Here is a 17,901-nt window from a genome sequence, read left to right on the forward strand (position 1 = left end):
TCCACCCTATGTTCAGCTTTCAGGCTAACAGGGGAAAGATTATAGGGTTATAATACTGAAATCTAAGAAGTTATTTTTTTATTTTTTATTTTATTTGATTTGATTCATTTGTTGACTAGGTAAGTTCACAGTAAATAAAAATTCCGTTTTAGAATGACCCAGGAGTACTGTCTGGTTATGTGGCTTGCTCAGAGTCACAAAGTAGGCAAATGGAAGTGGGAGTCATCAAGCCCTTGACTACAGGAAGAAGCTTATAAACAATTTAGAACCTAAAGTAATGAACAAAAGTAAGTACATTCCTCATGAGAGTGGCTTTGTTACCCATTGCTTACATATTTTTATTTATTTATTTTTATTTTACATTTGTTGACCGGGAAAAAAATCCGGCTGGATACATGTCCATTTTCAGCGGAGGCCCGGTGGAGAAAAGCTCCACATTTAAGTTAGTTTACATACAAGAGAGTAAGATGGCGCATAGCAATACAGTAGGTTATGATCCAAATCTGGAGAGGAGCAAGATCAGATAATAAAGTCATACATTGGTTATACTAAGTACAAAGAGAAAGAAAATGGAGCAAAACAATACAATTGTTTATATAAAACATGAGAGGAACACAAAATCAGGTCATAAATTCAGACAGTGAAAAAGCAGTACAGAAAGTTAACATTTTTCGATTGGCCCCTCAGAGAGGTATAAGGAAAAATGGTGCTTGGGAGAAGAGATAGGAGGAAGTAGTGTACCCTGTGGATAAGGTAGGGAGGAGAGTAATATTTAAGACAGCTATATAGAGGGGGGTTTAGTCCGGATGTGAGCATTGGCATAGCCAGTGGGACTTGAAGTAATGGAATAGACTTTTCTTAAAGTGGTGTAAGGAGGTGATGGTAGTGATACTAGAGGGAAGGGTGTTCCATATTTTGGCAGTGACATTAGTGAATATAGCATCCCCTCCTGAGTTATTGGATTTTACTTTTTGAATAAGTGGTATGTTAGAGGAACGTAGTCTGTTTAGATTAGTATATGGTATGACTAGGTTCTTTAGTGCTGGGGTTGAGTCATTGGCTGTACAACTCTAGAGAAGTCAGTAACTGCACAAAATGTATTATTCCTTAAAATCACATAATTTTCAATAAAAGTGATGTATCTGTGCTTTGCTTCAGCACATTGTAGAATGTTAAATAAAAGTATATCATCATGGCATGTTCTAACATACTTCAGAAAGATGTTTTTTATCCTAGTTGCTTGCACCATTCATAATTCAGTGAAAATAAATATCAGATGCAATACTCAATTTTATAAACAATCCTTACCCCCCCCCATCTTCATAAGTGTATGTATTTAACAACACAGATAAGTACACTAATTACAGCATTTTATAACTTCAACATCTGAAATCTTGGAAAAATGCCATGAAGGAAACTAAACTATCTTCTTATTGGAAATCCAGCCTTTTTATGTTTAGACAGTTGCTAGAAATGGTTGTATTTCTTTCCAGCCTTAACATTTGTCATGCTGAACCTTAAGTTGTGAATTTGCAGTAATAATGAGAAGGAAAGAAAGAAAAACAAAGTGATTTTGATCATTTGGTCTGTTTGTTTATCAGAATATGCACTTTTGGCTTCATATACAAGTTGCTCCTTGCTTCATTCCCTCTCTGTCTCTCCCCTCTACTTTATCTTTTCTATATATATTGATTCTTACTTCAGTATTTATTCATGCTTCTATACATTACAGCTTACTCCAGAATTAATGCGTCCGTGCTGTATATCATTTCTTCATCAACTTTGTTTCACGTCGTCAGCAGCTCTCTTCAAGCATAAATACCTTCCATATGCCTTTAAAATTTCTCCATAATGTTCCCTTCTCAGATTACATTTACTTATTACAAATATGCCCCTCCTGAGGACTAGAATCTATGTTGAGAGGATATATTCCTCTCCTTCCTGTTTTACAGACACACCGCATTTTTAAAATAAAATGCTGATTCCCTAGTCCATCCCCATTAAGGATCATGCTAACATTGGCCACCCATCAAATGTAATATACTACATTACGATCTGACCTCCAGAACACATTCAACATACCAGCTGTGATTTTACAGACATATTGCAGTTTCCCTTTAACTCCAGCAGATTTTGTAGATCATGGCAAGAAAATATAATATCAAGCAATGGAAATCATTGTCTCAGCCTGCGATTGAAGACTGGATGTCATTAGTGAGAAGCACTTACTTGCCAGAAGTAGCTACTTTATAAATGAAATGTAATTATCAATGTACTTTTTCAAATACTGGCCTAAAGTGGTCATGCTACTAAACAAATATGAAATAAATATGATTAATAATATTTTAACAGTGTATACCTGATGACTCTTTATATGGTTATACCCCAATTTAAAAACTACTTTAACTGGTAAATGTGTTTCTTCACAGATATACTAGCATGCAAGGTAGAGTACATTTTTTCATCCATTTGAAGATGTATCATTTTCCATTATTCTACAAGAATTCATCCACCAAACTGTGAATGTACTTACAATGATTTTGTTTATGCTAATAGTTTACTTGAGTGAAGTGCCTTACCCCTCTGATTCTTTTATTACCACACCATCATCATTTCCAATTATTGGCTGGAATCTAAATAAACTCATATAAATGTATCGCAGTACCCTGCCTTTTCTGATTTTGAAGAGAATCCCATCATGTATTGTACCATTTATTCTACTGAATGCATAATTTCTGAATTGTAGCAGTCAGTTTACAACTACTATTGTAATGACTCTCACAGTTTTCTCTTCTTTCTCCCATCCTACTTACAGATTATACACTCAAAATGTAGTTCCCTCCTCTTCTTGCTAATTTTAAAACAGTGCTAATACTTCCTTTTTTCTTTTCTTTCTTTTTTTTTTTTACCACCTCTTCAGTTAAGGTCTTACGACAGTGGGTGGGCCCTTTCAGCTCATTCATATTATGCTGCAGTCTTGGTGATGTCAAGCAGGCATAAAATAGTCCGTCACAGTGACTTATATATATATATATATATATATATATATATATATTGTGTGTGTGTGTAGATATATATATATATATATATATATATATATATATATATATATATATATATTTATATATTGGTTTACTATCAAAATTGTGGGTGGCATTCATGCAAACTGGGATGGTCTAAAGGCTATTTTCCAGTTCATGGAAGGCCGAACCAAAAATGGTTGACTGGAAGGCAAGATACACTGGGTAATGTCGACTATGTTGAATATTGATGTGGCAACATTGCTGTTTTCATTATTTTAAAAAGACAATGTTTGTATTTTCAGTGTTATTTTTTGAGTAACTCATTACTCGACCAAATACATTTCAGTATTTTGATAGTAAATATATATATATATATATATATATATATATATATATATATATATATATATATATATATATATATATATATATATATAGATATATATATATATATATATATATATATATATATATATATATATATATATATGGGTTCCATTTATAATTTTGAAATACTGAAATCCTGACTTTCAGTATTTCGAAATTATAATACTGAAGTCTTAAAATTCCGAAACACCAGAAGCACGAAATTCAAAATACTGAAGTTCGGAGCTTCTGGTGTTGCAGTGTGTGAATGCATAGGTGTAAGTCTAGGTAAGTACATATGAGTGTGTTGGTTAGTGTGTGTTTTGGCTGTGATATGTGTGTGTGCAAGGGGCTGTGCAATATGTGTGTGTGAGTTACCTTTGTGTGTGTGATTGTGCGATCTCGGAGTTAGTATATATAAGTACGGGGGAGTGTGGGGTGCAGGGGGCCTTCCCCCCACTTGTCTGTAGTGTAGGATTGTTTGTTTGATTGTGGGGAAGATTGTGTGTATATGTATGTGTGTGGTGTATTTGCACTGTAGGTTCGCGATTTTAAATTTTGCAGTTATGGGGTTTTGGTATTTAAAGGTTTCGGCTATAGAATTTCATAATACTGAAATTTGGGATTTCAGTGTTTCGGGATTCTACAGTGAACCTATATATATATATATATATATATATATATATATATATATATATATATATATATATATATAAATATAAATTAAGCAGAATGAGTCATAGTGCTGATAATATAGCTGCCAGTCTTAGTGTAGACAAGTACCCTCCTACATGATGAAACATTTTGCATACTTCATGCCAGTTTCTTGCTAGCCTTGGATCCTTCAGCCTAGATATTAACATCCAGTGTAAATTCAAAATATTTTGATACGTTTCAGTTAAACAATACCAGCTTTGTAGCATTTTTCTGAGGAAAAGTATATCTGTTAGTATTACCTTTTGTGACGTATGCTATCTGTGGTATTAACGTATGTTCTTCCATAAAGATAAAAACCTCACCTTATGTATGTTCTCATTCTCTCCCTAGCTACAAACATTAGGCTGGCAGGATGGAAAATCACTGACTTGTCTCTATGTTTGACCGTATACAGCACCAACAGCATAAAGGGCGTGCCCCCTCAGTTCTTAGATAACACTGAGAGGAAAAAAACACAACATCATCTACATTTCCTTTCTCTCCTTCCTGTCCATCGCATCTTCCCAGTTTCCATTGCCATTGCAATGTATGGCTTGCATTTTGTTGACAGTGTTATATTACATAACTTCTGTCTCCTTTTCTTTGTATCATATATTATTTTAGGTTCTCTGTCTCCTGCTGAGTTCAGAACGACTGTGCTGTCTTCCTGGGAATATCTATCTTCATATTTGTTTATATTACCTGTCTTGGAAAGATAGTTCACTTCTCCTTCACCACATTATTAGCTGCCTCTCATATAAAAGTTTTACACTATTTATGTTGCCTTATAAGTAGTGTGTTAGAATTACTATTTTTACAATCTTTCCTTTTCTGAATCACCAGCATGTCATTATTTAATCTTTCCAAACTCACCCTGGGATGTTTTAGTTACAAAATCTACAGTCTCAGCATTCATCACTTTAGTGTAAGTTGTGTGATTTGTGATGCCTGCCCTGAATCAAATTCACATTATAAAGAGAAGTATTTAATGTTATCAAGTGGGCCCACATAATGTTGTATTTGTTTTCACTTCACTGTTGCAAAGCACTACACTTAGTATACTTTATATACTGAGGTAGTAGGTTTCCTTGAACAGTACACCTCAGGGATGATTTCTGATGTTATTTCCTGCCTTGAATCTGAGGTACTTAGTATAGAGTGTTACATGCCAGACAGGCCAGAATTCCCTAACAGCACTCAGCTGGGCTTTCTATTACTTTTGCAAACGTCTTTGCAAACACCAGATATTTCCACTATACATTTTAGTCTTCTGTGTACTTCTCTTCACAACTTTGTTCCTCACACATAAGCCACCACTTCCGTGCGTGTGTACCCTATACCTGTAAGTAAATGTTACCCCAGAGATAAATGATCTATTAGCCACGTACTGCTGTATGTAAGTTGTAGATCATTTGTACTTTGCCGCCTTTTAAAATAAGAATATTGAAACATATGCTGTCTGCAATGAGAAGCTCTGCCATTGACACCCTTATTCAGCTAACTAGTAATTTGTTGGACTAAGAAAATCAAAAATATGTCAATATAGCCACAGTTGTATCCCTGACCCATTGTCTGTTGTGTATACACTCCTACAAGATAGCATGCACTGCCCTCAAATGCTTTTCAAATTAAAATGGAAATTGTGAACTGTAGAAACTTGGCACCAATCATGCATAAATTCCTAATAAGTGTACCAGTCATTTGATCATAAATCAGAATACTTTATGACATTTCTTCAATAGTGTTTTTGTAAGGAAAAGCATTGTCTAAAAGAATATTTGTGCTGGGCATCGTTTCAAGTAGCACCGCTTCCTGGGAAGTTTTCCTTAATGTGATCCTCAGGCGCTTTTGTGATTTTTACTACATGGGTAAAACGTGGGGTTTAGTCCCCTTTTTAAGAATAGAAATAGGAGAGAGCATGTACCAGAGAGGAAGGAAAAGAAGAGCAAACTCATTCTGCACACACATGTGATTGTGATCCTACCAGAATATCATCCATTTCATAACCAAACTGCACAAGGCCACGACCTTTCACTGTTAGAATATTTTACATCTCAGTACCATGCCTTAGCAGATTTTCTTTTTCCTTCATTTTACTACCACTCCAAGAGTTTATTAAACAACTTTCGATTTTACCTGACCCACAATATCTATTTTGTTTCTTTCATATAATAGTTTTGTCATTGTTGCAGCTATTATGGATTGACCACATAGTTTATTACTTTTTCTTTCATACTCTGAAGTGCTGTCCATACTGCTTGTGACTGTTGCAGATATCCATCCTGTCTGTTGTTGTCTTTCAGGTTATCTCGTGTTCCGTGTAACACATTGTCTCCCCTTTCTCCCACTCTCTCTCGCTCTCTTATATTTACTCTATCTCTTGCTCTCTCTTGCTGTCTCATTCCTTGAAGCTTATAACACTGCATATTTTTGCTTACAGCAAATATTAACTCGTTATTTTCCTGTAAACTCTGCTTACTTCATCCAGTCTGCCTCTTTTCCTCTCCATTTATTAAGATCCAGTAAAACCCTTCTGAAAATAGTAACCCTCCTGTTATGTGGCAGTCAGGTACTAACCATCCCACATATCTTCCACTGTCACTGTAGTTTGATGTCACATAGCTGAACAAGTCACCTCCACTTTCTTCATTAAGTTTAGTCATCTTCCAGTAGACAGTGAACACTGCAGAGACTGTATACCTCACAGCTTATCCACACCCATTGTTTTACCTCACAGCTTATCCACACCCATTGGTTTCCACTCAACATTCCAAGTTACTATATTTACCAAGCATATTACAGTATATGCTTTTGAGTAAATCATTGTCTATATAAGCAAGCTGACCCTTGATTGAAGCAGTCATAAATAACACAGATAGGTCAGGAGATGAGAGGCTAGGAGATAATAGGTGAGGACAGGAGATAAGAAATGAAAAGAGATGAGAACAGGGATGAGCTAAGATGTGAAATGAGGAAAGGTGAAGTGAAATGAGGCAAGTAGAGGAGAGTAGACAAGAGAAGAGGTAAGATGAAAAGAAATTAGAAAATGAGAGATGGGTTGAGAAAAGGTATAATGCTCAGAGGAAAGATACGCAAAGAAAGAAAAGGGGAGAAGGATGCACTGTCACAATGTTCATAATATGATTGAGTATTAATCTGCTGTTGCAACGTCAATTTGGTGTGCTGAACGTTTGCGCCCTGGGGAACTCAATATTGCTTCAATGGCTTCTCGAATTATAGGAAAGCAATCTAGGCGATTTCTAGCTTCCTTTATTGAGCAGTTGCGTGAAAGCGCCACTACTGCTGTAGGTACAACCTGAAAGAAAATAACACAAGTAAACAGTTAACTACATCCATTATAGTGACACAGAGACTTGCAAGTAATCTTTACAGGTTTTCCAAAAACTGCATATTTTATTTCCTATATCAGTTTACATCTTGTTCATTTGCTTATATTATTATCCTAATTCAGAATGTGATTCCTGTAGTTTATTGACTGCTATTTGTCCAGTCACAGCTCATCAACCATTCATTCACTCATTCTCCAATAATCTGCTTAATCCACTTCAGAGTTACAAAGAAGATGGAGCCCATCCCTGCATTCAGTGCACTCAGGGCAACGGAATGAATACTTAATGATGCACCAAGTTGTCACACACATGCATATACATACACACAGACACACATGCACACACACACACACACACACACACACACACACACACACACACACACACACACACACACACACATGAGCACACACATGCACACACACACGTGCACACACACACGCAGACACACACACACGCAGACACACACACACACACACACACACACACACACACACACACACACACACACACACACACAGTCCAACACATAATTTGAGAGATGGCTAATTAACTAATGGAATGTCTTTGGAATGTAGAACAATGTCTTTGGGATTAGAAGGAAGCTTGGACTGAGCATCTTGTAAAAAACACATAGACACAGGGATATGTATGCAGACTCAACACAGAAGGCACTCCATCTGGGAAATGAGCTGAAGAGCAAAGCACTCTACCATAGACCTTATCACTGCAATGCCTGTTATTTCTGCCTAGAAATGAGAACATGTGAAAATGGCAGTTTTGATGATATCACTGCTGAAAGAATTCTGGAAAACCTGGATACCACTGGGATATAAGCCATAAGCTAGTACTTTGATTTTTACATACTGAACATGCCAGATGAATGATTTGCTTCATGTAGTGCAAGGTTTGATTCTCTCAACCTTCATTTCTATAGTGTATTAATCTGACCTAGTGACTTTACCAGATATTGCTCCTAGGCTGCTCCTGAAATGAGACACGTGTGCCCATTGGGATTCCCAAGCTGCTAGCAAATGCCTTACACAGTTGTCTTTTGAATTTTGGTACCCTTCAAATGTCTTTCAGTGTTATTGCTGCAACATTTTAATAAAAGTTTGATTGTGAATGGAAATGAGAATAAACGATATGGAGAGTTGGTTCAGAAATGTACAAAAATTGTAAGACAGTGCACACCTGCCATGGTAACCATTTGCCATACAGTCCTGCTTAACAGAAACCAAGACCATGAAATTATGTAACAGACAGCATTAGATTTAGCACAGATGTACATGTACAATGTAGTTCTCAAAGCCAGATGAAAATGAAGTGCACATTCTCACCAGCACCAAAACAGAAGAATCCAACCATGCCTAACATTTTATCACCTCCAAGACACAGAAATAGGGTGCTGTTACCATGTAGACAGAAATACCATGAAGAGGTTGGCGTAGGCTTGTGGGATGAGTGGAATACTCATTCCACTGGATACCAAAGTATGTGTAGCTATGATAATAATGACTACAGGTACCTTCCAGTGAACATTAGGGGACACAGTGGGTTTATCCCAGGCATCTGCCTCATGGATACTATACCAAATCCTTGATGCCTTGATGCCATGACACAGTATGGAGGAGAATATGTGATTCCCATACACCATAGAGAAGAAAAGCAGCACAGTGTAGGCCCTTTATGAAGAAATCCATTCCCCAAAGGTACTGGAAGTCAATGGCAGCACCCAGATGCCATCAAGGTCCTACCTGTGACACAAGGACAATGGTATATAACCCATAAGGGATTCTACTCTGTCACCTGCCTGGTGGCCTTCAATGCACAAGGAATAATATACAATATGTGACTGCACTACCCAGGAGGTATGCACAGTTCCTACATGTTGCACACATCCTACCTTATAACAGCAATTTTTCCCAAGTAATTTGCCACAGGGGCATCATATTGGAAATATCACAATGCCATGGAGCCAGGATGAATGACACTGACAAGAAACCCATAGACCATGGCAGAGAAAGCATATAACATTGCACTGTCATAGACCTGAAACGCTGCTGAATGTGTGTTTAGATTGGTCAAAGGCTACGATTATATATCTCTGATGGCACCCTGTACTACAATCCAAAACCATGTAGTAAGTTATTTGTTCTCTGTGAAGTGCTACACAACATGCTGATGTACAAACAAACACAGCAGGGAAGTGACTTTGGGTAAGAGGAGCGCTACAGTCTGCAGAGGAAGAGGTGTCTGTAAACAGCCTGTGGAGGATTCAGCTGCAAGGGATGACCATAAAAGGTGAAAGTTGACACTTTATACCATGGGACTTAATAGACAGTATTATGTTCACAAATGTGGGTGATATAACAAAAATGAATAATGCTGCATGCAATATTATCATTAGGCTATGCTGTACCATGTATGGAATAACCCCACTGTGCATCCGACTCAGGCTTCCCAGTACCACAGTGCTCAGGGCAGGGCAGAGCTGTCATCATATGTACAAGCTGCACAAGTGGGGAGGGCCACAGTGACAATATTTTCAATTGGGATTGTTGGGGATGTGGGCAGGTCTGTGTGTGATGCCTGGCTGAGTGTTGTGACTAGAAGTCTGGTCGGCTGTGGAGGGGGGGGGGGTGTAGTCTCTGATGTGGTGCACCAGATCCATGTTACATTGACGAAAACCCACATCCTCGATGACCAGATCACTGAGACGAGATCGCCAACACCACACATCCCCGACTAAGTTAAGTCTATGTATTATGGCACGGAACCTATTCCCGTGTCTGTAATACACCTAAAATATAAACAAATACCTGTATAGAGGGGGCAAGCCCCCTGCAACCACTCCACCCCCCTACTTAAATATACCAACTTCAAGATCGCACCATATTGTGGGAATGGGAATACATCCCATTCTACACTACTCACCACTGTCGGGGATGTACGGTGTCAGCGATCTTGTCTTGGCAATCCGGTCGTTGGGGATGTGGATTTTCGTTGAAGCAACAGGAACCCGGTGTACCTGGGCAAAGGTAATTGTTGTTGGTAGTTTTTTGTGTGTGTGTGTGTGTGTGTGTGTGTGTGTGTGTGTGTGTGTGTGTGCGTGTGTGTGTGTGTGTTTGTGTGTGTGTGTGAGGAGTATGCATGCCTGGACACAGCTCATGCATATTATGCTGCATTGTCTATTAGTCTCTGGACAGTTCCAGGTCACCCCCTCAGGAGGTTTCCATCTAAGGGTCCCCTCTCTGTGAAACATTAGTAGCATGCTCCACAGCTGCTATAATGATGGAATACTCAATGAATGTAAAAGCGGCAGGACATGCCACATGTGGATTTAGCACATGCAATCCATCCACATCCATGGTGGAAGACATGGTACTAGCCTATCTCCTGCCTATACCATGGTAGACCTTCTCACCAGATGTGGATGAGGACTGATGATGAGAAGAGTGATGTCCACGGTGTGTGGCCACACAGTACACTTTGGTGATAGAATCCCCATAATACCTTTCAAAAATGGGCATAAGAGGGCAAAACCCTCTTTAATGTCATCAGGTGGATGATGTATACAGCAATCAACTTTGCAATGACTGTGATGGCATTAGCCTTCAACTGTACAATGGCGTTGCACATTCACTGTGTGGTGGTCATGGAAACACTCAGCTCAGGTGTGCAACAAGAACCAAGGCACTAGCAGTCACCATTATGTTAACATCATCTTCCCCCCTCATGCTCATGGGAGCAGCTAGTAACTACCAGTGTTTGGGCCACAGGGTGAGTGGGTGCCCTCTTTGCTACTGTGTTCACCATACCCTGTCCTATGGTGGGATCTTGAGAGTGTAAGGTGGTTTGCACAAACACTAAAACAGTATTCCAGGAAGGGGGAGGTGATATGCCCACCATATTACTCATGCATAATAGTGTCAACATGACTGCAGACCGTGCCAGACATCATAAACATGCACAGACATTTCCTTGACATCAGGCATTCTAGCGTTCATGATGAAGGACAATAATACCTGTTAAAGTATTCAGACATATCAAAGTGTATCAATGCTACCTCATCACACACCCACATCCCACTGAGTTTACAGCTATAAAACAGAATGGTATGCAAAATCTATAGGCCTCAAACATTCTGCAAATTGATATCATAGATAAAGTCTCAACATGTCTTTAAGAAAAAAATGACCATACTCAGTATGGTAGGTATCAATACAATCACACACACATACACACACACTTTATAGATATAGATTCTAGATATGTGTGTTTGTATATAAGGTAACACTCACCTGGAGCATCACCCACTGATACCTGAGTAGCTCAGTCCTGACCTGGGTAAGAGGAAGTTGTCACATTCCCCCCCACACAGAGATGTCAGGAACTCCCATAGACAGCAAGCCAATAGGCATCTGTTGGGGGACCATAATTTTAGGAGAAATAGGAAGAAAGACAAAGACATTTATTTTGTAACAGTATATAATACACCGAGTGAACAATTAAGTGATTTATTAAAATATTATTGGCCTAGTTTATCTAAGAATAAAGATTTGGGTAGCTTAATGAATACATTCTCATGTATATCCTATAAGAGGGGATGCAACTTAGCAGAAATGGCAGTACACAGTAGATGTATACCACCGAATAATACATATTATGATTATATTTCTCCCAGGACAGGTCCTTTTAAATGTGATAGATGTTCTATATGTAAATATATAGTAAACAAGTTTTCTGAGATTAATTGTGTAAATTTGTATCTTAAAAATTAATCTTCATGTAATACGGAAGGTATTATATATGTATTAAAATGTTCATGACAATTGTTTTATGTAGGGGTGAGTCAAAGGGCTTTTAACGTTTGATTTCAAGAAACTATAAGAGATACCAGAAATGAAAGATTACAAAGCCCTTTAGGAATGCACTTTAACAGTTTCATAACAGTACTCCCGATTTTTTAAAAAGTTGTGTTTTAGAACATGTGAATGTTAGTATGGGAGAAAAAGTAGATATTAAAGACAAACTATTATATAAAGAAACTTTGTTTATATTGAAATATAAGACCCAGGTACCACTAGGGTTAAATAGGAAATGTAACTGGAAGTACATGATTAAATATTTAAAATGGTTACACCTGTATTGTTGCAGCTTCCTAATGAATGATGCTATTTAAGGCACTTGTTTTTTTAAGTGTTTGTACTCTTTGAAGGCTTTTATGCTGAGGCACTAAGGTGAATACATTTGCTGCTTTGAGTCTGTGATGGTTGTTTTGTGTTTTCTTGTTTTGCTACCGTATAGTAGTTGTTAATGTCAGGAACTCTTCCATGTTAGTTAGTGGTGACTTTGTCAGGAGACCCCACTCCCTGTCATCTTCATCTCCACAGTATCAAATGTACAACTTTATTCCGCTGTACCCTGTCTGTCCCCTTAAGTGTTTCAGTGCAACATTACCTATTGCTGTACCTATAGGACATTTAAGGTCAATCACTGTGCTCATAACACATCACCTTGAGAGCAAAAAATGTTATAACACCTCTATATTCTGCACCAATCCAGCCCATAATTGAGTATAATGCCCCATTCAACATGTACCATACAAAGCACCTGCAGCAACTGGAGAGACCTCAAAGGTTTCTAAAAAAGAAGATTACAAACTGACTAAAGCCCCTGTCACTATACTCCGTATCATATAGACTTCTTCGGGGAGACTTATGCCTGACCTGCAGTGCAATCTAAGACCCAAACATAATGAACTTGCTGCATGTCAGTAAATCAAATGGGACTATGGCTACCCATTCCAGGGACCTGAATATGGCCTGCGACTTAAATAGGACATGCTGGAGGGACAGATTTGTTTCCCAGCAACTGCTGCATCTTTGGAAGAAGTTACCAATTCATGTGAAACAGAGCACCTGTATGACACTGTTCAAGAGGAACCTGGATGAGTGGATGGGGCACCATAAATTCATGGACAGTCATCACTAAATCCAGTCTTAGGTATTGACTAGTATTTTCATGGTATTACATTGGGATGAAACTGCTAGGATTAAAATGACTTCTGGGTGGATAGCCTAGTAATCTCCTATGACTCTATGATCTTCAGAGCCTTAGCATCCCCCCCCCCCATCCATGTGTCACAGAGAAATGAGAAATGTTTGGTAAGTTAATTACAGCCATAGAATACACAGGATCACAAAATGATGTCAACAATGCTGTGTGCCCTGCCTCCTGTAAACCTGCTTATGCTATGACAATTGAAGTACAGTGGAAGGACACATTTTTTCTTATTAACAACTCCTTCTGAGTTCTCCTGACCCAATTAGCAGTCAATCAGTTGTTCTCAACCCAACTCCACTCCAAACTCTTTTACCTCTAAAAGCAGCAGTAGAACTGAAGCTTCATAGGTTCATAGGTGTATGCTAGGTTAACGACCATTAGGGCTAGTCAAGCTGTGCAGTCCAAATGTGATCCACAAATTTGATTTATATAGGGTGTGATTTATTGACTGCCTGTGTTCATTAGTCATAGGCACTAGACCATGTGTGAATCTTATTACTCGGCCATTTGTCCAAGTTGCTTTTAAGTAGAGATAGGAAAGAACTCTGCTTCACATGGATGGGGATCCTATTCCAGAGAATGGGAATTCTCTGATAAACATATCTGTCTCTCCAACATGTCCTATTTATATCACAAGAAAAATTTATGACTAAGGAACCAGAATCACAAAATATGACTCCAAAGAGACAAAATGCAGCCAAGGACAGGACCTTATTGGATACAACCACAATAAACTTTAAGGGCTTTTGTCCCTCATAATATTACATAGGAGTTTTTCAGAAGAAAAAACATCTTCATAGGCCAGGTTTAAATATCATTGAAACACATGCTCAACCAATCATAGTTAGAAAAACAATAAAACAATTAAAAAACATTAACTCTCAATGTGTCTGAGCTTTAATAAACAACATATACTAGTATATTCATTCAGGCCAGGGTACTGAGATGCATTTAGCTTTAATTGCCATCTTAGTTCACACAATTCTAGGTGTTCTGGTAACACCCTCTTTTGACTATCAGAAACTATCTGCTGCAGAACAACAAAAAAAAAACAAATAAATGTTCATTATGTTCTAGTAAATGTACAAAACGGAAATATGGCAGTTGGCAACAGAAAAAATGCTAATAAATTTGGACACTGCAATTGAAGGTAAAATGCCTATACAGGTGACATATTTTGTGATTTTTAACACTGAAACAAGTAATTTTAGCATTCCCATGGACATTTCAATGGGTTTTGTCTGTTCAACTGATTTATTTAGTGATTTTAACACACTAAGGAGCACATTATTATACAAAACTTAAGAAAGTGTAATGCATGTGTCAGGAATTCAGCATTTCCCCATTCAAAAACATTTAGATATGGGAGGAGTAGCGGAATGCCCTCCCAAAGACCAGTGTAAGTGGAGATACATGATGTTTATTAGGCTTGGTATATTACTTTAATTCTTCATTTAAAGAAAAGGTTATGACATTTCCTTTGTAATACATTACATAAGATTCCTTGAAAAAAAACCTTTTAACAAGCATAAAAAATAATTAAGTTTGTCTTGCTGTTACAATGTGATTAAATCAAGAAAATAAGAGCATTTATTCAAGACCAAGACATAGAGGCTAAGATTTATGAGAAATGTTGCTTCATGTCACGTAGCATAATGTAAAGTTGCAGAACTTAGCTAGGCTTGTAAGGGCCTTAGGACCATTAGCCTATCTTTTGTTAAATTAGCAGTCACAAAATGGAATAAAAAAAATGACATACCAAGTTTCAACAGACTAGGCAACTTTTGCAAATCATTGAAAAACAGTGCTAAGAACTTCAAACGCCACTGCTTTGACCATAAAAGATAATAATTAAACTCCCATTATAATATGCATAAACTACTGCATAGCCAATCTTAATCTGAGGCATTTCAACATTATTTGTACAGACTGCGAATATAATAATAGCACAAGCAGCCGCGGTGGTACAGTGGTAGCGTTGTTGCCTCACAGCAAGAGTTTCTCCTGTTTGATTCACGGCTGGAGTGCCATCTGTGGGGAGTCTGCATGTCCTCCCCATGGTCGAGTGGCCTCCAAAAGACATGCGTGAATGGGCGTGCCTTCACTGAAGGTTGGGTGTCGGTCTGGCAACTCGGCACCATAAAAAAAAAATCTACTGCCAATCATTAGCGGACCGGAGTTTCACTGTGGTGACCCCTAACCAGGAAAAGACAAACAACAACTGCGAATATAATAGCACACTAAGATTTTTTCACTCAACCCCCTTACCAATTAACTCTCCCATTTCTTATTGACACAGTTCCTCCTACCTAGATCAAGTACCCACCTCCTCATTTTCTGTATTTTATCACCCTGTCTTCACTCTCCAAATTGCACCAAAACCTTTAACGATACTAATAATGTTATTAGCATTCTGTTATATACTCACTGGTGATTCAATTGTACATTTATTTAACTCATTCACTCCACTGGAGCTTAGGATGTTTGCAGTGTAACTTCCAATGGGTGGAGTCTAAGCCTTTTGAGAGAATGAAAATATATCCTCACATTTCAAACAAATGTTTATATGTCTGGAATTATGAAAGAAGTATAAATGACAAACTCTTCAGCACAAACAATTTTATAGTAGTAGTATTCTTTAGGTTCTAAGTGTTAAACTAAGTGTTATAAGTTATAAACACAGGAACTATTACATTTGTAATATTTTGTAAACGACTTACAATATCTCAGCAACAACTCAAGTTATGATTTTATTTGTAATACAGTTACTGTACCATACTTAACACTAATCTACCACTGTGCATATGCTTTTATTTTAGATATGTTTCCTGTACCATGTTTAACAGTTACCTACCACTGTGTAGATGTATTCTGTGTCTTAAGTCCTCTGTGTAATTGTATTACTGTTTAGCACAATAATGTTTGATGCGTTTTTCTTGGTTAACGTTGTGCATGTAAGGAGTCCATGGACCAGTATACTTAGTCAGCTAACAAATGTACAAATAAATAAAATGAATAAAAGTAATGTTTAGTGCCGCACGAATACAATAAATGAAATCACTGCCCTTTAGAGTAGTATGGCATGGCGTTGTATTGTGATCAATTAGAAACTTGAAATCGAAAAGCATCACTGAACCGCTGTATTATAAACTAGATGACAGCAAGTAATGCACAACATTTTGGATATTATTTGCATGCCACGGAGTCCTAATAATGCAATCTGATTTATGTAGTTTGGCAACAAGGAGTCGTATGCAAAAGACTGCAGCTGAGGCACAGATCCTAAGGTTGAACCTGGGGTGATGCAACACACCCAGAAAGATATTGAACAAAGAAAAGTGTGCAGCTACATTACTATCTGACTGGATGGGTAGACACAAGATGATGACAGGTCATCAAAAAATAATGATACCACACTAATGGCTGAAAATGAGGAAGACTTGAAAAGCTTGTCAATCAATGTCAATGCAGTAGGTGCAAAAGGTTTGTTGCCAGTTGTGCAACACAAAAATATGTCACTTAGTCTTGTATTAGTTCTTTATAAATAGAAGGGGGAAGAAGTAAGGAAAGTGATGTAATTTATTTTCCTGGACTTAAAAGTCCCTGCAGATTGCGATGTAGCCATGAAATGAAAATATCAGTTTTTTTTTTTTTTTTTTGAAAAGAAAGCTGTGAAAAAACTGGAATAATTTTAAAGAGCAAAGATGTTACTTTACTAACATGTCTCTGTATAGTTAAAGCTGTGACTCTTCCAGTATTAACATTTGGCTGTGACAATTGGAGTATACATAAAGCTGTGCACCATAAAATCTATGATTTTGAGCTGTGATGGAAAATTTTTTATAAATTATGTGGACTACAAGGTCAAATCAGTCACTATTTAAGGAAATATATTCAGATTGTTTATTGGAAGGCCTGATAGTAAAATTAAACTTCATATACTTTGGAAATTTAATACAAAAATAGGATTCACTCAAGAACATACTAATGTTGTAGGAGATCAAAGGCAAAAGAAAAACTGGGTGACAGAGGTTAAGGTGCACAGACAGCATTATTGATAATAAATATAAATTTGTGATAATTAATGACAAATAGACCTAGCCTGCTAAAGTCTTTTGAGGTCACTAACAGCTGGATTCAAATAAATGACTAAATAATAACAATAATAACACCTAAAAGCAACCTCAAGGTTATGCTGCTAAACCCTAGGTGTCTTAACATCAAACTGCACTCACTGGAAGCAGTCCTCTCCTTGGATGAAGCAGACATTTGTGCAGTCACAGAGACCTGGCTCAAGGCTGTGGAGAGCACCCCAGCCATACTGCGTTACACCTCCTTCCACACATTCAGACCACAAACTGAAGGTGTGAAAGCTAAAGGAGGAGGTGTATAAATAT

General features: G+C 37.6%; 1 protein-coding gene across 1 annotated transcript in view; it reads right to left on the reverse strand.

Annotated features, from left to right (window-relative positions):
* Positions 1-5,785: 5,785 nt before the first annotated feature.
* The window catches only part of GCKR (glucokinase regulator), a 678,315-nt gene continuing 666,199 nt past the window's right edge, over positions 5,786-17,901 (reverse strand). The window contains exon 19 of the mRNA XM_044062788.1: positions 5,786-7,401. Coding sequence (XP_043918723.1) covers positions 7,237-7,401 — 165 coding nt within the window. The 3' untranslated portion in view covers positions 5,786-7,236. The remainder of the gene's footprint in view (positions 7,402-17,901) is intronic.

The sequence above is a fragment of the Protopterus annectens genome, chromosome 2.part1 (genome assembly GCF_019279795.1).
Source record: "Protopterus annectens isolate FY-2018-M chromosome 2.part1, PAN1.0, whole genome shotgun sequence".
Taxonomy (NCBI): domain Eukaryota; kingdom Metazoa; phylum Chordata; order Ceratodontiformes; family Protopteridae; genus Protopterus; species Protopterus annectens.